At 43.0% G+C, this 23,866-nt stretch overlaps 1 protein-coding gene across 9 annotated transcripts in view; it reads right to left on the bottom strand.

Annotated features, from left to right (window-relative positions):
• Positions 1-23,866, bottom strand: part of EZH2 (enhancer of zeste 2 polycomb repressive complex 2 subunit) — a 626,582-nt gene that overhangs the window by 467,811 nt on the left and 134,905 nt on the right. For all 9 annotated transcript variants that reach the window (XM_030203624.1, XM_030203674.1, XM_030203633.1 and 6 more), the window contains one exon: positions 2,701-2,817. In XM_030203624.1, coding sequence (XP_030059484.1) covers positions 2,701-2,817 — 117 coding nt within the window. The remainder of the gene's footprint in view (positions 1-2,700; positions 2,818-23,866) is intronic.

Genomic DNA, 23,866 nt, shown 5'->3' with positions numbered 1-23,866 from the left:
GACCTAAACAGATCAACAGACCCACGTAGCTGTGAAGTATAGCAGAGATATGCAGAGAACTGCTACAAAAGCAAAAATTGAAATATAAGAAAAATGATAAGAGACTTCATACCTTAAAAAAGAAAGGTACACAAGTGAAAGAAAAGTAGTCAAAAATACATGGCTCCTTCAGGCTACATGTCATCTCTGCTATGACACCTATCCGGCTCTAAGAGGATTGAAAAGAAATGTCTAAAACCTGCAGCCAGGAACAAAAACAACTAAGGAGCCAACCTGCAAAGCTTACACAAAGAATAGTTCTACAGGCACGATAAACCAGCATCTGGAAAAGCTGAGGTGCTTTTTTTTTTCTTTTAATTGAATTAATTGCACTATTGCAACAGTGCTCAAGTGTGATAGAGCAGATCCAGTGTCTGTGGTAAAGAAAGTCAACCAACAGAACTGCTTGCAATATCTGCAGTATCATGCAGTATTCAAGACTAGACTAAAACCAGAAGGAAGAAGGTCCCGAAGCACATAAACAAAACATTCAAAAGAATCCCTCGACAGCTCAAGATTTTCACAGCATCTAAGAAGTAAAAAGTTGCACCAAAAACAGCATGAACAACTGAAAGAGAACGAAACACAAAGAAGGGTCAAGCAAGTAGACTACCTGCCAGTCAACTGACCATTGAAAATTACAACAGATAGTACTTACCTCAAATTAATGTAGGTAGAATATGAAAAAAGGATATTTATGTCCATACGCAGACTTGTCCCAGAGCAAAAAGCAGAATGAAGCAGATGTAGAAGCGGAAGGGGGAGGGACTCGACGACACAGAGTGTCACCCCAGCTCAGTGGTGTGCTGGTAAATGTTTAACAACAGGCTCTCTCCCTGGTCCACCTCTGCACCCCCCCCCCCAAATTGCAGAGCTGGCTATAGCCAGGGAGAGAGCCTGGGGGGGGGGGGGAGCAATGCATTACTCCAGGAAAAAAAAATTAAATGATCTCAGGTTCCAATCTAATTCATGTTTAATGTGCAATAAAATGCCATAAATAAGTAAATAAATATAAACTTTTAATGTTGAGCACCTGATTCTCAAAGTGGACATAGTCCAAACACTATAATGAAATTAAAATGATTTTTTTCTACCTTTGTTGTCTGGTGACTGTTTTTCTGATCATGCTGGCCCAGTATCCGATTCTGCTGCTATCTGTCCTCTTAACTCCGTTTCCAGGGCTTCCTTTCCATTTATTTCTTCACTTTCCGCCTTTCTTCTTCATTTCTTACCCTACATCCGTAAGTAAAAGCTGGATTCTCCGCATACTTGACTATCCAGTGGATCCAGCTTCTGCCTATTTTCTTCATCCATGTGCAGTTTTTCTCCTCCATCTTTTTTTTTTTTGTTACATTTGTACCCCGCGCTTTCCCACTCATGGCAGGCTCAATGTGGCTTACATATACAGGTACTTATTTGTACCTGGGGCAATGGAGGGTTAAGTGACTTGCCCAGAGTCACAAGGAGCTGCCTGTGCCTGAAGTGGAAATCAAACTCAGTTCCCCAGGACCAGAGTCCACCACCCTAACCATTAGGCCATTCCTCATCTCCTTCCTCACTTTTCCCTCCCCTCAATACATGTTCAGCAACCCTCCTCTCTCCCCTGCCCTCCCCTCCATCCACCCATGTCCAGCAACCCTCCTCTCCCCTGCCCTCCCCTCCATCCACCCATGTCCACCGACTCTCCTCTCCCCTGTCCTCCCTCTATCCACCCATACCCAGCGATTCTCTTCTCTTCCCTGCTCCCCCTCCAGCCACCCATACCCAGCGATTCTCTTCTCTCCACTGCCCCCCCCTCCCAGCGATTCTCCTCGCTCCCCTGATTACCTCCGTCGAAGCAGCCGCATTATTGAAAGCCCTGCCCGTCTCTAGCCTTCCCTTCGAGTTCGTTCCCTCAGAGTCCCGCCCTCGCGGAAAGAGGAAATGACGTCAGAAGGCGGGACTCTGAGGGAACGAACTCACAAAGGGAAGGCTAGAGAAGGGCAGGGCTTTCATGACTCGGCCGGACGGAGGTAATAAAAAAAAGATTTAAACCCCCCCAGGGCGGCGCAGGCAAACGAGGGCAGTGGTGGGAGGTGAGGTAAACAGGGTAAGCATGGCTTGTGGCACCCTCCTGCCATGCTTACCTCGTTTACCGGAGCCGGCTCGCGAGATGTTAAAAAATTTAACAACCGGCTCTTGCGAACCGGCTCCAGCACACCACTGAGTGTGACTGTTGGGCAGACTGGATGGACTGATAAGGTCTTTATCTGACATCATTTACTATGCTACTATGTTTGTAAGGAATTTCTTTTTAATTGGCAGAACTTTAAAAGTCACAAGGACAAAAAAGAACCACCACCAACATCAAGCATTTCTACATATTAATAATCTGCAAAGCACTGCCTGGAAGAAGTTAAAATGCTAAAATATTTCTTAGACCTTTGTGTTCTTTTACTATAGTGTAGTGGACAATTTAAATACCATACTTCTGATTCTACTGGTACAGATTTCACATCTCATACCAATTTTCCAGAACAAGGAAAACATTACATTATACAGAAACATATATTCTGCAAATACCAAAGAACTGACATGTATTCTTCTGATATTCAATGTTGCAACAAAGTTTAAACACAGCAGTTCATGTTTTTTCCCAAATGGAAGTTTTAGGACCCATACCATAAAGTTCTGCTGGAGGGGAGACCAGGAATACATTATAGGTACCGAAGCAACAGCATTCAGAGTTTTCAATGGGATGACCTGCTTTGGAAAATCCAAGTCGCTGATCACGGAGCACTAAAAAAATAAAATAAAATAAAATACACACAACATTGATTTCTCTATGTTTTAGATTCAGTGAACAATGCTAAGTTTGCTTACAAGATCATGTCAACCAATAAACAAACTGCTATATTCCTAGACTTATTTCCCCAGCCATTTATGAGAGTTGTGAGTACAACCCCACCAAGGCATATGCCACCTTTTCATCTTGGCAGAGTACTGCAAAGGTTTACCATTGTTTCCTGTACCCCAAAACACCTGGTCTTTCCAGTTAGGTCAAAGCTAGCCCTGACTCTCTTTAGCTTCTCCAATATGAGTTCAGGCTTTCCTACACCAGGGTGTTAATGGGAGTTCCATAGGTTAGAGCAAAAATTAACTTTTGGACCTCTTTTACTAAACTGCACTAGCAATTCCTGGCACAGCAATGCCGACAAAGCCCATTCACTTAGAATGGGCTTTGTCGGCATTACCGCATGTGAATCCCTAAGTGTGGTTTAGTAAAAGAGGCCCTTTATTTATTTTTTTTTTTTTAAACCACAGACACACACACTTTGCTTAAAACGGACAAACTGAACCATGTCTATTTGCAAGATGGTCATAATACGTGTAAACTCAGAGGCTTTCCCCACTTACTTATGCAATTTAAAAGGGATAGGAGTACATCATGTTAAATAATACAAGCAATTGTCAATCTTTTTAGACACTTTTGTGCAGCTTGGACCTGTAAAATTACTCCAAAACTGCTTTCTCCTAGGATCAGCAAGACCATGTATTCTCACAACTGGGTCATCTGATGGAGTCCCAACACAGAAGCTATCCAGCAATTTTTCTATTAGACTTTGATAGGCCTGACCGTATTGCATACACGAGCACCTTCCCACCTGCCTCACTCATGTAGGACCAGAAGTTGTCTTTCTTTTCCGTGGGGCTGAGAACATGCCTTTGTGTTGATCTCCTCAGTGCGGCTTTTTTCTGGTGCAGCCTTCCCTGCCTTACAGCATTGCTAGGGAGTAGCATGGAGCCTTTTCCCTTTATATTTGTCTTTGTTTTTCCAGTATTATTAAGCTTCCTTTTGTTTTCCATGGCTTGCGACCCCCTTAGGTCTGAGTGCCCAGCTGGGTCTTTGGGTTGGTTTTTTTTTTTTTTCTAAACAAAAATCAAACAAATTTAATCAATGAGCCATTTGATTTTGCTTCGGCTATTTTTCCCTCAATGTCCCAAAATATTCCCAGTGGTTTCAAAAAGTGTACCAGGTGCATCAGAAAGGTCAAGTCTATGACTGACTCCCACACCTGGTGCTTGTCATGACTGGGACTGGACCATCGTGTCTCTAACAGCAAGCTCTGTTCTCAAATGCAAAGGAGAACCCACAAGAGTCAAGAGGCCCTGCAAGAGACTTTTTTCTGCAGCCAAGACCAGTCCATTGATATTGGCATCAGAGACAACAGTCCCAGGAGGAGCTGCATTGGACACTGGGGATGCTCTGGAACTGATGAGGTCTCCACCTCTATGACCCAAACATCCTCAGACTCAACACCGAGGACACGTAAGGATTTTACATAATCCTCCTTGGCACTGAAAGGCTCCAATGCTGGGCATCAATCAGAAACGAAGAAGCAACAAAAATGCACCTCCTAGAAGCACAGTGCCATGAGCACCGGGGCACCAGAATTACCAGTCTCAGAGAAGTGGCAGTGCCACGAGGACTGCTCCCCCCCCCCCCCCCCCTCCATGGTGTTGGTGTCGCTGCAACAGTCACCTTGGGGCTAGAACCAGTCTTCCAATTTGGCCCCCCATCCTCTCAGAATGGCACTGCATGGCACCAGCCCAGCCTTTACTGATGCATACAACTGAGGACTGGCTGAGAGCCTTACTTCAGGAGGAGATGGAGTGCATCTTGCATCAGCATAATGTGAAGGCATCAGTGGCACTCATGGTGCCATCCCAGCCGATACTAGAGGCCCACGCCCTCTCCATCATCAATGCCGATGCCCCACCAGGTGCTAGAACCAGCACGGGCAAAACGCTAGTGCTCTTTTCCATCGCTTTAAAACAGGAAGCTTCCCTGGCATTCAGAAGAGGATCCACCCTTCGGCCCTCTCACCCACAGTCTGGCCATAAATGCAGTGGTACGGGGCAGCCACAGACTCAGCCAACTTGTGAAGAGTATTATGCTATTACAGACTGCCCTTCCAAGGGGAATGAGAGGACCTCTCACAGTAGGGATCCTTTGGTCCGCCATCACACTTTTCCCCATCTCAGAAAAGGAGAAAATCCCCCCCCCCCCCCCACCACTACCTTTGTCTCTTTTTTACGTCACATTTAAGTTGGAGAGAACAAGCCTAGGATCAAGATGTTGGATCCTTGATTACGATTCCCCTCCGAAGGAGGCTGTGACAGTGCCCACACAGAGCATCTTCAAGTTGGCACAGATGAAGAACTGGGAGACCCCTCTCTGTGCAGCTTGTACCGAAGAAGGTGGACTCTACAGCGAGAGTCCAGAAGGCTCCCCAATTCAAGAAGCAGCAGCTTCCTCACCATTTATAATAGTTGAATCCACCCTCAAGAGGGCCAAGTGTTCTACAATCCATGCCTTGGCACCCCTGGGGAAGGACACTCGAACCTTGGGAGCGTACAGTCCCACCCGCTCTAAGTGATCCTCCACTTAAAGGAGTTTAGTGTGCAGTGTAGCAGAGTTTGCAGACACTCTACCTCAAGAGCATGCCGCTGAACTCCATCAGCTAGTAGCCAAGGAGGAGTGCCAAAAATACCTGGCACAGGCAACCTATGCTTTCGATGTGGGATCCAGAATCTTCATATTAGGTATTGGTATGTGCAGACTCTCCTGGCTGCATGTTTCTGACCTACAACAAGCTGTTCAGGAAAAACTCATGTATGTTGCTTGCTGAGGTGACAATCTTTTTGTAAACAAAGTGAAAGAGATTGCTGACCTCATCAAGAAACATGCTGAAAACATGGTCCCTGCCTCGGCCTACTCTTTCTGCGGCTTCCGCTTCCAAGACGTTTTCGGGTGCAAGCGAGAGGAGGGCCCACTAGTCTCAAAGGCATAGGTTCACTCCTTCTACCTGCCCTGCCCAACAGTCCCAAGGTTCTTGCTTTCACCTTTGACAGCAGAGAACCCAAAAGCCCTAGACAGCTGCCCAGTCAAAGATGAGCTTTTGACTGGCTCCAAGAAAACACAGCTGCCATAAAAGTGACTACCCCAGATGGCCTACCGGTAGAAAGAAGGATGAATTTTTCCAAGAAAAGTGGTCCCTTGTAACTGTAACCTCATACTGGTAGGTTATCAAAATAGTACAGGAAGGTTACGCCCTTCATTGGTGAAAACTTCCATCCAGTTGTCCATCAAGACCTCAAGATTCAGTTCTCAGCATCAGGAAGTGCTTCCAGATGAACTCTCCTCCCTTCTACAGGCATGAACAGTTAAACCTGTGCCACCAGGCAATAAAGGGAAGGAATTCTATTCCAAGTACTTCTTCATGCCCCAAAAAACAGGAGGGTTTTATCTCATTCTAGATCCAAGGGCCTTAAACAAGTACTTGGTCAAAGAAAAATTCTAGATTGTTTGCTTGAAATCATGGGAAGCAAGGTGCCCAGGGAAACCATCAGCTATGTTCTCTGGACTTAAAGGATGTTTAGACCTACAAAAGAATACATCCTTGTCACTGGAGGTATTTCAGATTTCTAGTAGGGGAAATACCCCTACCAGTACTGCATTTTGCACTTTGGCCTCGTGTCTGCACCCAGGGTTTCCACAAAGTGTCTCACGTTAGTCACATCATCACTACACAGACTGGAGATATACGTCTTTCTCTACCTGGACGATTGGCTAATCAAGAGCAGGCCTCAGGAAACTGCTCAAGAATGAGTATAAGGAACCATTTGGGAGCTGGAGTTACTACAGTTCATTGTCAATTATGCAAAGTCCCATCTCATTCCTGTTCAGAGACTGAGTTCATTGGAGCTCTGCTAGGCATGATTCAGGCCCAAGCAGTCCTTCCAGAAGCCAAAGCAGATGCCATGATAGATATCGCTCTGAGGGTTCATCAGAGTCAGCAGTTCTCAGCATGGCATATTCAGCTTGTTAGGCCACATGGCCTCCACCATCCATGCCAAGGAGGTTGAAGAACACGGGGGATGGGATGACGTCAAACTGTTGAAGTCAATTAAATTAGTCTATGTTTCCCCTACCCAGCTGTCACCTAGTACACTCAAAACAAAGCAAGCAAACCTATAAGCTGCTGCATTCTCGTTGTCGTTCTTTATCGTTGGCAGCATTTTTATTTAATCTCGCTTATATTTTCAAACATACTGGCTTGTGCAGCATACAAATGTACACAGAGAAGTATTGGTTTCATCAGTTAGAGTACTAATTTGAACTACATTTTAAATCGTGTCATGTGGAGGGGCTGGCTATAGGGACCCCTTGTATTCATGCAGAGATGTTTTCACCTAGGAAAGGGGCCACCAAAACAGACATCATGTTATGAGAATCAGGTACTTAACAATCAGACTTACTATTTATAAGTACAATTAAAAAAATATTAGGTTTAAACTGGGAGCATTTAATATCTTTTTTTTCTTGTGTCTACATCAAAAGAAAAAGATGGCATGTGGGACCTTGTTCCTTTTTATTTTGTGGAATGCAGTGTTATACTATAAAAATGCATTTCCTTCTTTTTTTTTTTTTACTACTACTACTATTTCATAGATGTATATTGAATAATGAGGTAGGGGCTTCCTTCATACAAAAGTTCTTTCCAGAGGCAGTCTAAATGTGCCAACATGTCCAGTTCAGCATACTATTAGCCGTCAAGTTCATACAAAGCTAATTATGTTCAATAGGAATAAATCTGTTGGCTTGCTATGTGGATATTTCATCATTGTTTCATTACAGATACCAATTATTACATATTAAGGGCATTTGCTGTAAACTTTGTTTTAATTCAATTATCCAGTCCTTACATACACATAGTTTTGCTTTTTAAAACCAAAAGGTGATATGGGTGGGAGAACTACTGTATTTCAAAATGTTTAAGAAACCTTTGAAGTCTACTGAGGTTTGGTTACAGATGTTACAGCTGCATACGAGGGGTGTGCTGGTTCTTTATGTGTTTCTGTAATATTATGCACTGGTGCATCATTCTTTTTGTATCTGAAGCAAATTTGTATTGTTCAATTGTTTAATAAAGACTTCATACAAATAAAAAAAAACAAAAACAAAAGGTGAATCCTAAGGGTACTTGAACAATTTATAAACTGTGTTGCTTTTTGTTTGTTTTACTTTACTTGTTTTGGACTGCTTTGGGTCCTGCTGATCTGTACATCTACTGTCTGGAATTTTGGAAACTGAAAATGAGAAAATAAAAATTAAATTTTGGATGAACTCTGTAGAAGTTTACTTTTGCAATGTGTGTATGGATGCCTGCTCTGTTGTATGCATGTAATAATATTTAAATAACTATACTTATGGCTACGATTTCTGAACATGCGGCATCATTAAAGGACAGACTTAAATACACTTTTTGAAACCATTGGGAATATTTTGGGACATTGAGGGGAAAATAGCCGAAGCAAAATCAAATGGCTCAATGATTAAATTTGTTTGATTTTTGTTTAGAAAAAAAAAAAAAAACAACCCAAAGACCCAGCTGGGCACTCAGACCTAAGGGTATATACAGTAATCTCATCTTTGTTAAATGTTTCAGACATATCAATCTACTTGCTCCTATGAAATAACTGAATTCTATTATTTTATCTCACTGTATTTTCAAATGTAAGCCACATTGAACCCGAGTTTGCTTGGGATAATGTGCGATATAAATGTAAAAATAAAAAAATAAAATCTTTTATCCTTCACCTTTTAAGACACTGCCTATCCAGCTGGATAGCGATGGTGCAAAGAAAGCAAGTTTGGTCCAGTGAAGACTAACTCAAAATAATCCATTCCTTAGCTGGGCTACCTAGTATTACCATATTGAATATATGACCATACCATGCCTCTGTGGTTATGTTCCACTAATAAGTTAAATGATTAATCAGCTATCAAGAAAGGATTATATAACCTTCGGATGCATGACTAGGGAGGGACACAAACATACACTTATTTATTCATTATCACAATTCCTCATATACAGCCAAAAAACAACTTTTTAGAGTGGGTAGTGTTCACAATGAGCTCCTTTTAATATTGACCAGATAGAAGAGATAAAGAGTTTTCAGTTTTGGCACAGTATAAGTTAACACAAGATCAAGATATAAGAAAACAAATGGACTGCATTAGGGGCTTATAGCCCATTTAGTTATGTTTAAACAAAAGAGATCTGCATGAAACAAAATATTTATTTTAATTGCCTTATAAAACCACTTATCCCTGAAACATGCCTAAAAACAGAATAATCCATTTGTGTATCTAAACTATAAACTTCTACAAAACAGATGAATATGTGATTCCATGTGCCCCAATGAAAGGAGAGAAAGGCGAGTTTAATTTTACTTCTATTTAATTTCAATATATTCCATCATCTTTATAACACCAGGTTTTCCAAGGCAGATTACAACAGTTAAGATGAATCCATCAGGAAACAGGATATCCTCACTGATATTTGGCCATCTGTATTGTTTAGAACAGTGTAGAAAACTGAGCACAAAATACAGAGTTGTAACTGCTTTTGCTACCAGTTACAATAATTTTTAAGCTGATTTAGTTATATTCAATTTTTATTGGTGTGGATTGGGAATTGGTTATTGGACAGAAAACAGAGGGAAGGGTTAAATGGTCATTTCTATCAATGGAGGAGGGTAAACAGTGGAGTGCAGCAGGGATCAGTACTAGGACCAGTGCTATTTAACATATTTATAAATGATATGGAAATGGGAACGACAAGTGAAGTGATCAAATTTGCAGATGATACAAAACTATTCAACGTTGTTAAAACACATGTGGACTGTGAAATATTGCAGGAAGACCTTAGGAAATTGGAAGACTGGGTGTCCAAATGGCAAATGAAATTTAATGTGGACAAATGCAAGGTGATGCACATTGGAAAAAATAACCTCAATCATAGTTACCTGATGCTAGGGTCCGCTTTGGGGTCAGCACTCAAGAAAAAGATCTGGGTGTCATTGTAGATAATACGATGAAATCATCTGTTCGGTTTGTGGCGGTGGTCAAAAAAGCAAACAGGATGCTAGCAATTAATAGGAAAGGGATGGTGAATAAGACCAAAAACAATATAATGCCTTTGTATCGCTCCATGGTGCATCCACACCTTGAGTATTGCATTCAGTTCTAATCACCGTATCTCAAAAAAGATATAGTGGAATTAGAAAAGGTTCAAAGAAGAGCGATCAAAATGATAAAGGGAATGGAACTCCTCTCATATGAAGAAAGGCTAAAGAGGTTATGGCTCTTCAGCCTGGAAAAGAGACGGATGAAGGGAGATATGATTGAGGTCTACAAAATCCTGTGTGGTATAGAAGAAGTAGAAGTACATCAATTTTTCACTCGTTCCAAAAGTACAAAGACTAGGGGACACTCAAGGAAGTTATATGGAAATATTTTTAAAACAAATAAGAGGAAATTTCACTCAACGAATAGTTAAGCTCTGGAATTCTTTGCCGGAGGATGTGGTATCAGTGGTTAGCGTATCTGGGTTTAAAAAAGGTTTGGAGTAATTCCTGAAGGAAAAGTCCATAGTGTCAATTGAGGTAGACATGGGAAGCAACTGCTTCCCCTGGGATTTGTAGTATGGAGTGTTGACACGATTTGGGTTTCTGCCAGGTACTTGTGACCTGGCTTGGCCACTGTTCAGAAAACAGGATACTGGGTTAGATGGACCATTGGTCTGACCCAGAATGGCTACTCTTAAGTTCTTATTTCATGACATTTATAACTAGAATATGGGAATTTTTCAAATAAATTAAAAAGCTGTCAAATTTAAAAAAAAAATCTTTTATCCTCCACCTTTTAAGGCACTTCCTATCCAACTGGAACAGGTTTAAACTTTTTACAGATGGACCACATATAGGCAGTCACTTATTTCTAATAATCTTTGGCTATATAATGTACTAGATAGGTTCACTTTTGGGCTCATTTTCGAAAGAGAAGGACGTCCATCTTTCGACACAAATTGGAAGACGGACGTCCTTCTCACAGGATTGTCCAAATTGGTATAATCGAAAGCCAATTTTGGACGTCCCCAACTGCTTTCCGTCGCAGGGACGGCCAAAGTTCAAAGGGGCGTATCGGAGGCATAGCGAAGGTGGGACATGGGCGTGCCTAACACTAGGACGTCCTCGACCCATAATCAAAAGAAACAAGGCCTGGGACGACTTTACCTGGTCATGTTTTTCTTACGACTAAGGCACAAAAAGGTGCTCAAAATGACCAGATGACCACCGGAGAGAATTGGGGATCACCTCCCCTTACTCCCCAGTGGTCACTAACCCCCTCCCACCCTCAAAAAACATCTTTAAAAATATTGATTGCCAGCCTCAGATGTCATACTCAGGTCCATCACAGCAGTATGCAGGTCCCTGGAGCAGTTTTAGTGGGTGCAGTGCACTTCAGGCAGGCAGACACAGGCCCATCCCCCCCTACCTGTAATGTTTGTGGAGGAAACAGCGAGCCCTCCAAAACCCACCAGAAACCCACTGTACCCACATCTAGGTACCCCCTTCATCCGCAAGGGCTATGGTAGTGGTGTATAGTTGTGGGTAGTGGGTTTTTGGGAGGGTTTGGGGGGGCTCAGCACACAAGGCAAGGGAGCTATGTACCTGGGAGCAATTTATGAAGTCCACTGCAGTGCCCCCTAGGGTGCCCGGTTGGTGTCCTGGCATGTCAGGGGGACCAGTGCACTACAAATGTGAGCTCCTTCCACGAACAAATGGCTTGCATTTGGTCGTTTCTGGATGTCCTTGGTTTCAATTATCACCGAAAATCAAAAACGACCAAGTCTAAGGACGACCATCTCTAAGGATGACCAAATTTCAGGATTTGGACATCCCTGACCGTATTATCGAAACGAAGGATGGGGACGTTTTGCAAGGACGTCCTCATCAAAACTTGGACGTCCCTTTTGAAAATGCCCCTCTGTCTCCTCTTCATCCAACCTCCTTGGTCCATGTCATACCCATGGTGTGCTTAGAACTGAAATATTACAGCAAACTCTCTGTTAAATATGATGCAATAACCTCCAAACTGACTGGGTTACTGCTAAATACCATTATATGTTTTGATGTATAGATTGAGAAGAACAACCCCTCAGTTTCACTGTATATCAATATGCACTCAATGGTGCCCTTAATTGATCATATACACATATGGCGCCCCACAAGGCTTCTACAGCTTCCACAGTGATTACAATTCTACAGCCTTGGGGTACTTCTACAGTGTATTAAGAGTTTCTCAATTAAAAATATGTTAATATGTGATTATGGACATTTACATTTTATATTTAGTGTTTGGATAAAAAAAGACACAAGGTGGTGTATTCTATAAGTTTTTAAAAGTCAACTGCTGGTCCTACATGAGTGACGCTGTTGAGAAGACACATTTGCACGCACAGTCAGGCTTCTAGAAAACAGAATGGATAGCGTCTGTGCCGGGGCTCTGTCAGATGACATCATCCAATGGAGAGAATCTATGTCCCGCTGTCCTTGGAGAACACCTGCTACAGGTTTGTTTGTCCTGTTTGTCTGTCCTAATTAGATTGTAAGCTCTGTCGAGCAGGGGCTGTCTCTTCATGTTCAAGTGTACAGCGCTGCGTACGTCTAGTAGCGCTTTAGAAATAAGTAGCAGTAGTAGTAGTAAATAGTGAGTAACTTCATTTTTCTATAGCCTCTTGCTCTGTGCACTAGGATAGTAGAAGGCAAAAGTTAGTGCCACAGATTAAATAAACAGGAAGTCGAGGCTGATACAATCATGCTTTATAATTATACAAATCAGTATTTTATTCTTTCCCACTCAATAGAAGTTGGAAAGAATTATACAAAAGGGGTTGAGAAAGTCTGTCTATGATCAAAACAACTCGGCAAATTTTTTTTAATGGAATAGGATGAAACTTGGCTTTGGAAAAAAAAAATTACCAAGTACTTTTGTGACCTGGATTGGCCACTGTTGTAAACAGGATGCTGGGCTTGATGGACCTTCGGTCTGTCCCAGAATGGCAAATACTTAGGTACATTAATTTTATAAATGGGCCAGAATGGGAGAGAATAAGAGGCTCCAGAGAAATAAATACACCCCCCCCCCCCCCCCCCCCCCAAAAAAAAAAACAAAAAAAAAAACAACATGGACCCATGCATTTCTATAGGCAAGGTTGTTCCAACTCCTGTAACATAGAAAATTACATACAGCAAAACACAGCAGTGAGAGAATTGCTCCCTTTAAATTTAAACTGCCTCTCTCACCAAATTTCCCTTACACTGCTAAACAACTCCACCAGCAACCGAATCCATCTCTCCCCATTAAATATCCCTCTACAACTGCCCTCTGCCCCCCTAAACTACCCTATCTCTCCCCAAAAGTAACCTCCAATTATCCCACCATCTGAAAACTGCTCCACTCCTCAAACGCAATCACTTCCCACAGTTACAAGACAAGCACAGCCCTCATCACAGATACACACAGAGATTCTAAACAATTCCCTATCCCTGATGGCTGCATTTTTGGTCATTTAGATGTATATTTCATGTTATTTGAATTTCTACTGTGAAAACTAGTGGCTGAATCACAGTTTCTTACTAGTTGTTATATGTTCTGCCAACTAATATCTATTGCCATTGGCAGGGCCAGATTAAAGAGTATAGCACACTACACTCATATTTTAAATCTAAATGTTTAGGAATCCCTGTGAGATGTCCTCAGGACTAGATTAACAACTGGCTTTTATCAGGATTCAAAATGTAAAAGAAAAAGCAAGGGAGGACCACACCAATACCTACACCACATTAAAAAGAATTTATTGAAAAACTTTAAAAAAAGAGGAGACATGACACAGATCTGCATTCCAGCGCCCAAGCACCTGCTTCAGGAGCCAACAATATCTAGGTAGTATACAAACTGGCAGGTGTGGCTTGCAAGTGTCATGGTGTCTCGGGATCCTGTAGCTTGAAGACCTGCTGGCTACAACTAGCTGACATTCGCAAGGTAGGGCACTACCAGAAAGACGACAGAGCAAGGCCCAAAACTACCCGAGAGAAGCTACTGGAGCATCAGAATGAGAGTTAGAATACAACGAGAGAAGCTTTTCATCAAGATTTTCAACGTATTTTTGCATTACCATCCAGAAGACACAAGGATAGCTAATACACCTGGATATATCTCAGTTTAAAATCTCTATCTGCAGTTTTCCAATCCTGATCCGCTCCCCCCATGTATGCCAGTCTGCCTTGCCTGCTTCAGATGTAACTAGCAGCAGAGACTGTGTGTGAGATCAAGCCAATAGAAAGGCAATGAGATCAGAGAACTGGCCGGAAGACAGCTCTACATAAAGGGAAGGGAAAAGGAAATGGGACTTGATATACCACCTTTCTGAGGTTTTTGCAACTACATTCAAAGCGTTTTACATATATTCAGGTACTTATTTTGTACCAGGGGCAATGGAGGGTTAAGTGACTTGCCCAGAGTCACAAGGAGCTGCAGTGGGAATCAAACTCAGTTCCCCAAGATCAAAGACCACTACACTAACCACTAGGCTACTCCTCCACAGAAGGTGAGCTTGGGAAATTTCTGCATGTGGTAAGGGGGTGTAATAGTAATGGAAAAAAAAAAAAACAATACTTTTCTATTACAGAAGCATTCTAATAGTTGTAATATACACACACAGATTCACTGTAACATAACAATTAAAAAAACTAAAAAGGTACAAACTACCTTCCCACTCATTTCCTCACCCTACCACAGATACACACATACAACTACACCCATACACACATCAACACGGAGATACACCCACACAGAGGGATTGGAAATAATTCCATGAGCCATGCTTTCCCCACTTATGAAAATTAAGTTGCAAATTGAAAATTTTAACAAGTACTTTCAACAGTACAGTGTTTCTGAAAAGAACAGCAGCTAATTTTGAAAAGGTTCATGTCAGTTCCAGATAAGACAGTTTTCAGCAAAATTTACATACTAAAGTAATAAGGGTGTGCAATTGTTAGTGCACCTAAAAAAAAAAAAAAGCACACACACACTTCAAGCACATTAATCCCCCCCCCCCCCCTTTTACAAAGTAGCACAGCAATGCTGACACAGCCCATTCACTTTGGATGGGCTATGTCGGCATTACCACACCAGCAGCCAGTGTTTTTGTAAAAAAGAAAAAAAGGTGGGGGCGTTAGTGCATACTACAAATTCCCTAAATATGAAATTAACTAGGAAAACACCACAAATCAGAAAAAAAAATTTTAATGAAACGTTTTCTTGCTTCTGCACATCCCTATAAAGTAACAGTGTGTTTGTACACTCTGGTTCTGCCCATTTAAATCAGTGCTGAAGGTCCCATAAATCCAGGAATGACCTGAAATCTCACTCATGGAACTAGGTAACTTGGCAGCTATCTCATGTCTACATGAAGTGCTTCCCTAAACATACATGCAGTCACTACTGTTGTAGATACCCAAGCTTAAAACAAAAAAAAAATTCAAAATGGATAAAGGAGGAAGAGCAGGGATAAGTAGGTAGAGTCTTAGCTCTGGTGGTTCTGCTGACTGAATTTTACAAGGAGAAATTAGTTCTTACCTGCTAAGAACTAGATCAGAGACTTGCAGGAGTTGTTGAATCCATCTACCAATAGGTGGCGACAGAACACACAGAACTGTACTGTGGTAACAGGGACCATGTGCAGCTCGAACAATTCAGTATTTTGAAATCAAAGCAGAGCAGATGTGCAGAGAAAGAATCAAGGTAGAAACAATGGACGAACACAGTGGCTAACAAGGAAAATTTGAATGTCAGAGACTATGTATCTATGAACTTTTAACAAAACAGACTACTACAGTCAAGGCAGGCATCTGGACTGGTCTGGTGAGACTAAAGGAAAGAAAATTTAGTTAAGAACTAATTTCTCCTTCCTTAGGGGTCCTTTTACAAAGCAACTGTAAGCCCACTGCTTACCACACAGAAATCTGGAACTACCGCCGGCCCAACATGGGCACCAGCGCATAGCATTCCAGCGTTAGTGGAAATATTTGAAAAATATGTCCGATGGGCTTACCCGGCGGTAATCAGGCAGCGCAGTGCAAGGGCCATCAGCATCTCCTAGACCAGTCCAGACACTTGTGTGATGTCACAAAGCAGTCCTCAAGATGGGTGGGAAACAGCTGCTGCTGTCTCAGTAACTGCTGTACTCTAGTAAGCGCCATGCGCACCAAGACATTTAGTTGATAATGTTTAGACATGTAAGGAAGATCAAGTATGCTTTACAGATATCCAGTAAAGAGAATGCTCGAAGTTCTGCCCAAAAGGTAACTACACCTTTCAATACTGATGGAGGCTGCTTCCCTGCTAGAAGATAAGCTGATCAAATGGTTTCTTTGAGCCACCTAGCTATACTAGTTTTGGGAGCATCTTCTCCCTTTTCTGCCTGTCTAAACACAATTGATCCAATCTTTGAAACTCACTGGTTACTTCCAAATATTTAATTAAGGCCCTTCTAACATCTAAGGGAGAGCAAGAGAGAGCCATATTCACCCCTGTAAAATGAACACAGTTCCACCAACTGATTTAGGTAAAAGGATACCATAACCTGTGGCAAAAAGGATGGAAATGAGAAAATAGATATCCTAGCCTCTATAAAATGAAGAAAAAAAGTGTCCCTAAAGGAGAGGACTTGAAGTCCCAAATCTCTTCTGACCAAGGCAATTACCACCAGGAAAACTGCTTTCAGTATAAGATCTTTAATAGTGATTTCTTTAATGGCTCAAGCAGAGGCTGCTGCAAGGTTTGGAAGACAAGGTTTAGATTCCATTCAGGGCATATGGGCAGCCTTAGACTACTGGCTCCTTTCAGGAAACACACAACATCTGGATAGGCGGTCAAGGACTATTTTGCAAGTAGCCCCTAAAAAAAAGCCAGGGTCATAACTTGGACCTGTAGAGATCTTATGGCTAAACCTTTCTTGAAATCCTCTCGCAGAAATGCTGGAATCTGCAGAAAAGAAGTACAGAAATGGAATAAAGATCTTTCTAAGCAACATCCTTCAAAGATCTTCTATACTCTTGCTTGACTGAAACAAAATGGCAATAATTTCTTCTAAATACCCTCTATGACTCAACTTTGACCACTCAAGAGCCATGCTGCAAGACCAAACGGGGATGGATTTTCCATAATAATCCAACCTTAGCCTAGAAGACCCTGACCTGAGGGAGAAGAGAGCAGTTATACCATTTGAAACCAGGTAGATTAGGGTAGGGGTATGGTACAAACAGCGCTGGCATCGTACCCATGATATTTAATGTTCTAATGCATGCCTGTTGGGCTGACATCACATCTATGTTATACGAATGCAATCAATAGAAGCACATTTATGCTTACATTTGGTCATTTTACTATTGTTATGCTGTTAAAATAATTTGGGTGAATCTCTTTACTAAAAGTGGTTAATAAATCAAGTAACGATTCTCAGCAAGGACAACACCATACCTACCTATATGTGGGAACCCAGACTTTCAGCCAGGACAGCTACATAAGGCCTACCGGAGATGGAAACAACAGGGCCTGGTGTATTTGGTACAGGTGCTGACAGAAGATGGGAAAGTTAAACCCTTTTGTGAACTACAGTCTAAATATCAACTGCTGCCGTCGGATCTGTTTTACTATCAGCTGAAACATTACATATTTAGCTTACCCTGGGATTCCCTAACGGAAGATGTCCAAGAGGAACTAGCAGAAGCATTCACTATTAGATCACAACAGAAAGTACCACTCATATTCCACCACAGACATATAAAAGATGCAATCCCTGAGCTGGACTATGGGAAATTAGCAGAGGTGTGGAGTGGAGAACTGGATGGGTCTATAACGGCAGCAACTTAGAAAGACCACATCCTAGGGTTGAGGCGGACTACCTCAATGGCAAGGCATTGGGAGCTCCAATACCAGATGGTGATGCAAGCTCATATACCGCCGAGAAGGGCCTTTCACATGGGGCTATCCCCAGATGGAGCATGCCCGAAGTGTGGAGCAGAGGGAGCTACTCGGGCACATGTTCTGGACATGCTCAGCCACACGAGCATTTTGGGATAGACTGTTACAATGGATCTCAAGCACCTGGCAATCCGACTGGTGCCCTGGACCGGAGATGTTGTTTGGAAAATTACAAATGCAAGGCCAGGTTGGCCCCGGGCTAAGGGAGTTCGCTGCTCGGGCCATCATTGTGGCCAAGAAAACTATACTTACAGCTTGGTTGTCCCCGAAACCCACCCCAAAACCAATTCTGGCGAGGGGAGATTTGAAAGATTAGAAATAAATCGCCAACCCCCGACCGGAGATCTGAGAATTTCAACACAGATGGGCCCTTTTCTAGACTCTATGACACCTGCGGCCCGAGAATACTTATTGAATATGTAAATAAGTCAAACAAAATGGACCTAAAGGACAATGAGACCTGCCTCTTGGGGGGGGGGGGGGGGGGGGGGGGGGGGGGGATGGAAAGTTGTTTTAGGGGGGGGGGGGGAAGTTTAACTGAGGGAGTGGGTGAGCTGTAAAAAGAGTTCAGACACTGACAAAGATATAGAAGTGACTGTATTAGCGAATTACAATGCCTGGACACTATGTATTACAAGCACGTTGTGTTAAGTGAAAAGTTAATAAAAATCATTTAAACATAAATCCAAGTAAATAACAAATAACAAGGTAGATAGATTTCCATATTAGCCATGCCCAGGTGATTCCCTCTAATGACAAGGCTAAAGAGATTGTAGACACAATTAATGATTACTGTTCTACTTTGCAACACCTCTCTGCAGTAACTCCAGCATCTACATTATCCTCTAAACAAATGAGCACAACCCAAAATGAAAATGTTACTACTGCAGAAAGAGAAGTTACATACCCTTTGGTAGACAACCACTATAAGCACTGTGTCAATCTTTCTCTAGACCTCATCAGAAAACGGGGGGGGGGGGGGGGGGGGGGGGGGGGGAAAGAGGATAAGCAAGCTGCAATTGTGTGGTCAAAACAGCCCTCCTCTATCTACTCCATTCACAATCACTTCCCTTACAAAATATTCATCTCACTGTACCATAGAAAGTTGAGTACAGTTCTTTCTGAAAGAATAGCAGAAGATCACAACCAATTCCTGGGTGCTCAACATCTGGTCTGGTTACTACAATAAGTACATAAGTATTGCACACTGGGACAGACCAAAGGTCCATCAAGTCCACGCTCCTGTTTCCAACAATGGTCAATCCAGGTCACGAATACCTGGCAAGATCCTGAAAAGTTCAATACATTTTAAGCTGCTTATCCCAGAAATAGCAGTGGCTTTTCCCAAAGTCAATTTAATAATGGTCTATGGATTTTTCCTCTAGGAAGCCATCCAGACCTTTTTTTAAACCCCGCTAAGCTAACCACCTTTACTACATTCTCTGGCAACACCGCTGAGTGAAGAAAATTTCTCCAATTCATATTAAATTTACTACTTTCTAGCTTCATCGCATGCCCCTAGTCCTAGTATTTTGGAAAGAGTATCAGGCTTCTGTCACTTCTGCTGGAAAGGAGTTAGTAGCAACTGTCTCAGAACCATATCCATCTACTTTGAAGTTACACTGCTCCTACAAGCCAGAACACTTGCTACAGTTAAAGTAACTTGCTTTTGGCCAAAGGAAAAAAAAAAAAAAGAAAGCAAATCCTCAAAGCATGAGATGCCTAAGTTACAGTTACAGGCTACTTTCAAAAGAAAAAAGTGGGGGGGGGGGGGGGGGAGGGGGGGAACTAAGTACTGCAACAAGAAGACAACATATTTTAGGTGGCAAATGAACTTTTCATATGGTCTCTTTTTCTTTTAATGGAAGGCAGCCTGGAACAGAAATGAATGGGCCTAGGGAGGATGAAATTGTATTCTAATCCCCAAAAGATTCTGAAGAACTGACAAACCAAAACCGTTATCAAGAGTACTTCTCTATTACTAGTGGGATGTGAATGTATACACAAGATGCCCATTTTGCAATCCTAAATATTTTCTCCCCAGAGGACAGACAGTAAATAGGCAACTAATCCCACCATAACTTTGACATGGACTCTCAAAGAGTGAAGCCTGTCTAGGTATAAATGAAGGAAATGCAGTCCACTACTGGAATAGAGGTGTTTGTTGATGGCACCCTCTATGCTGTTCAAGTCAAAACAAACGAAAACTTGAACTTTAAGAACCTTAGTCTACTCCAAGTCGAAGGTTAAAGCTCTCTTGCAATCCATCTGTGCAGTGGGTTTTCACCTTTGTAGGTATCAGTCTTGCCGAAAAAATTTGGAAGACTATCAATTGGTTGAGATGAAACTATGACACTACCTTCAAAGGAATTTAGGATGAGTGCGCAGAACCACCCTGTTCAGAACTTCAGTTCACAGGTGTTAAGTGTCTCAAAAGGAACTTCATCACTGGGTTAAGAAAACATTGAGGTCCCAACATATTGCAGAAGGCTTAATTGGAAGCGTCAAAGAAGCAAGCAGAAGCTTCAATAGAAGCAAGCTACCAATAAAGCAAGCAACTAATGACTGTGCAGAGACTGGCACTTATCATCATATATATATAAGGTACACATTAAGTGAAAGCTAACAGAGCTGGATTTGCTGGATTTCAACCCTGTCTCAAACAGATGAACGTATTCAAGCAGTTTTTGGTGTGAGCCAGAGAAGAATGTAGAGCCTTTTCACCATCACACAAGACAAAACACCTCTTCCATATAAAACTAAAAGACCTTCTGGAAACAAGAATTCCTTGTGAAACACTTTCATGCAGAGTCAGAGAAGCTTTCAACATCTATGCTGTGAGGCCATTGTTCCCTAGTCTAGTGTAGTCTGAGTTTCAGGAGAGCTTTCCAGGATATTGGAAAATACAGGTACAGAAGACCACCACCCCAAAGCCTCAATTTCGGAGAAAAGTATCCAAGGCTAGTTTGCCATGTGTCTGTACCCTGGAACAGAAAAGTGAAGATAACATACCTGTAGCAGATTTCTCCGAGGACAGAAGGCTGATTGTTCCTCACGATTGAGTCATCGTCCGCGAAGGCCCAGAAGACTGGCAAAATCTCTAAAGCAAAACAAAAAACTCTCTAGAATGCTCCGGCGCGCGGACAGAGGCACACCACACATGCGGCGAACGGCTTCCTGCCCGCGGCACGAGCATGGCATCGTCAGTTTAATAAAAAGCAACCAGAGAATTAGAACTCCAAAGGGGAGGTGGGTGGGTTTGTGAGAACAATCAGCCCGCTGTCCTTGGAGAATACTTGCTACAGGTATGTATCTTCACTTTCTCCGAGGACAAGCAGGCTGCTTGTTCTCACGATTGGGGTATCTGAAAAGTATCTGGGATCTTCCTCTTCCTCCCACGAGCACTCATCATCGGTATCAGACAAAAGCTCTCTAAAAGCAGCCCGAACCCAAGCCTGTATCGACGTCAAGGAATGATGACCTCGAGGGGATGTCGAGAAGTCGACCTCTGTCTGGACTGCGGTGAAGCTTCCTCCGCCGACGTCGACCCAGGTGGCAGCTGATGACGCAAGCAGCATCGAAGACAGGGACCTCACCACAGGCGAAGGACCACATGCCGCTTCAACAGTCGGTGCAGAAGGCGCAAGCACCCCTGGCACCGAAGTAGACTGGAGCAGCAATCTCTCCAGAAGATCTGGAAGAAGGGCCCTGATGCGCTTGTCGAGAGCTTCCATTGGAAAAGGCTGGGGGGCCAGTACAGGAGTCAGTGGCAGAATCTGAGGGGGCTTGAGAGCCGGTACCAAGCTGCCAGAAGACCGACGCATCGGCACCTCCTGTATAGAGGGTGAGCGGTCCTCTCGGCACCGACACATCTCGGGTGCCGAATCTCTCGGCTCCCCAGAGCTCACGGTACCGTGCGTGGAAAAGATTGATGACGGTGCTTCTTAGCCTTCGCTCGACGCCCATCATCGAGACTTCTCAGTACTGAAGAGGAGGACGTGGAATCCTCACGCCTCCTCGGGGTCGGGTCCGACGAAGGTCAGTCCCGGGGGGGGCCTGCATAGCAGTAGGCCTCGAGACAAGAGGAGACCCACTCCCACCCAGCGCGATATGGTCATTTGGCAACCATTACCTGCGCTCTCGAAGTCGACGCCACCGACCTCGGTACCGATGCCGCCGTCGAAATACCAGACCGATCCGCAAAACAGTCTCCCGAGACACTTGAGTCCATTTTTTCATTAAAGGACACAGCTTACAAGCAGCTGGCAGATGATTGGGCTCAAGGCACTGGAAACACCACGTGTGGGGGTCGGTACCCGAGATGGTCCGGTTGCACAGAGTACAACGCTTGAAGCTGCTGGGTGTCCTCAATGACATGGATGGAAAAACGGCGTCTGCGAAATTAAAGGACACGATTGTGCCAATTAAAAAGGCATAAAAAAGGAAAGCAAAGCCCAGCTGAGCAGCCTAAAAGCCAGCTGTGGCGCAAAAGGAAGAAAACTTAAACTTTAGTGAGAAAACTAAAGAAAATAAAGGGAAAATAACTTTTTTAAAAAAAAAATTTTGTAGAAACAAAAAACGAGAAGAAAAAGAAAAACAGGAAGCGTGGTAACGTCGCAAAACGTCTCCTGGGCCAAAAGGAACACAGTTAAACACCATGTCACTTCAGTTGCGGATGAAAAGAAACTGACGATGTCGCGCTCATGCCGCGAGCGAGAAGCAGTTCACGCATGCATGGTGCGCTCTGCCCGCAAGCAGGAGAGTTCTAGAGAGTTTCTGTTTTGCTTTAGAAATTTTGCCGGTCTCCTGGGCCGTTGCAGACGACGACCCAATCGTGAGAACAAGCAGTGTGCTTTTCCTGTTCTGAGAAATAACAAATTGATCTCCAAAGGGGTGCCTCAATCGCAAAAAATCTACTGAACCCACTCGTATAGTTGAAGAACACAATTCAGCTTGTCTGCCAAGCAGTTGTCCATGCCCACCAGTTAAGTAGCCCTCAGGATCTTCTTGTGAGAAATGGCCCAGCTGCACATTATGATAGTCTTCCAACACATGAGATAAAATATTATTCTTCCCTGCTTGTTGATGTTATACAGTGATACTTGATTTGCCAGTTTGAATCAATATAATTTTTTGGCCAACCATCTCTGACAGCCTTTAGAATGTTCCAGAATGCTATCAATTCCAGGAAATTTATCTGATGTTTCTCCTGAGAGAATTATAATGCCTGAGCGTGTAATCCATCTACATGTGCTCCCCAGCCCAGTTGGATGCATTTGTTGTAAAGCAAAGTTACTCACCTGTAGCAGGTATTCTCTGAGGACAACAGGCCAAGTATTCTCTCAGCTGGGAGACGTCATCCAATGGAGCCGGTGCAGATGCTGACTACTGATAACACCTTTAGAATTTTCTAGTAGCATCCCACTGTGCATGTGCTGGTGACTTCCCATCCAACTCACAAGTGTGGGTTCCTCAGTCATTTTAAAAAGCAAAGAATGCAGGTATGTGAGAATACATGGCCTGCTGTTTTTAGAGAACATCTGCTACAGGTGAGTAACTTTGCCTTCTCGATGGCAAGCAGGCCATTGTATTCTCACGGCTGGGAATCCACAGCTACCAGACATACTGAAAACAGTAATACTTGGAGAACAGGAACTCAAATCTTCAAGGCCTGAAAGTCAATTAACCTGAAACTATTTACATACTAGTTGTGAAGGTGCAGCCTGGAACTAAAAAAACTGGGCCCGAGGGTGGAAGAGTTGGATTCTAGACACCAACAAATTCTTCACGATTAACTGCCCGAACCGGCTGTAAGGTTGGGTACCCTGCTCAAGGCAGTAATAAGATGTGAATGTGTGGACATATGACCACATCACAGCTTTGAAAATC

The sequence above is a fragment of the Microcaecilia unicolor genome, chromosome 1, assembly GCF_901765095.1.
Source record: "Microcaecilia unicolor chromosome 1, aMicUni1.1, whole genome shotgun sequence".
Lineage (NCBI taxonomy): Eukaryota > Metazoa > Chordata > Amphibia > Gymnophiona > Siphonopidae > Microcaecilia > Microcaecilia unicolor.
The sequence above is the reverse complement of the archived record's forward strand: the minus strand, read 5'-3'. Positions and strand labels throughout refer to the sequence as shown.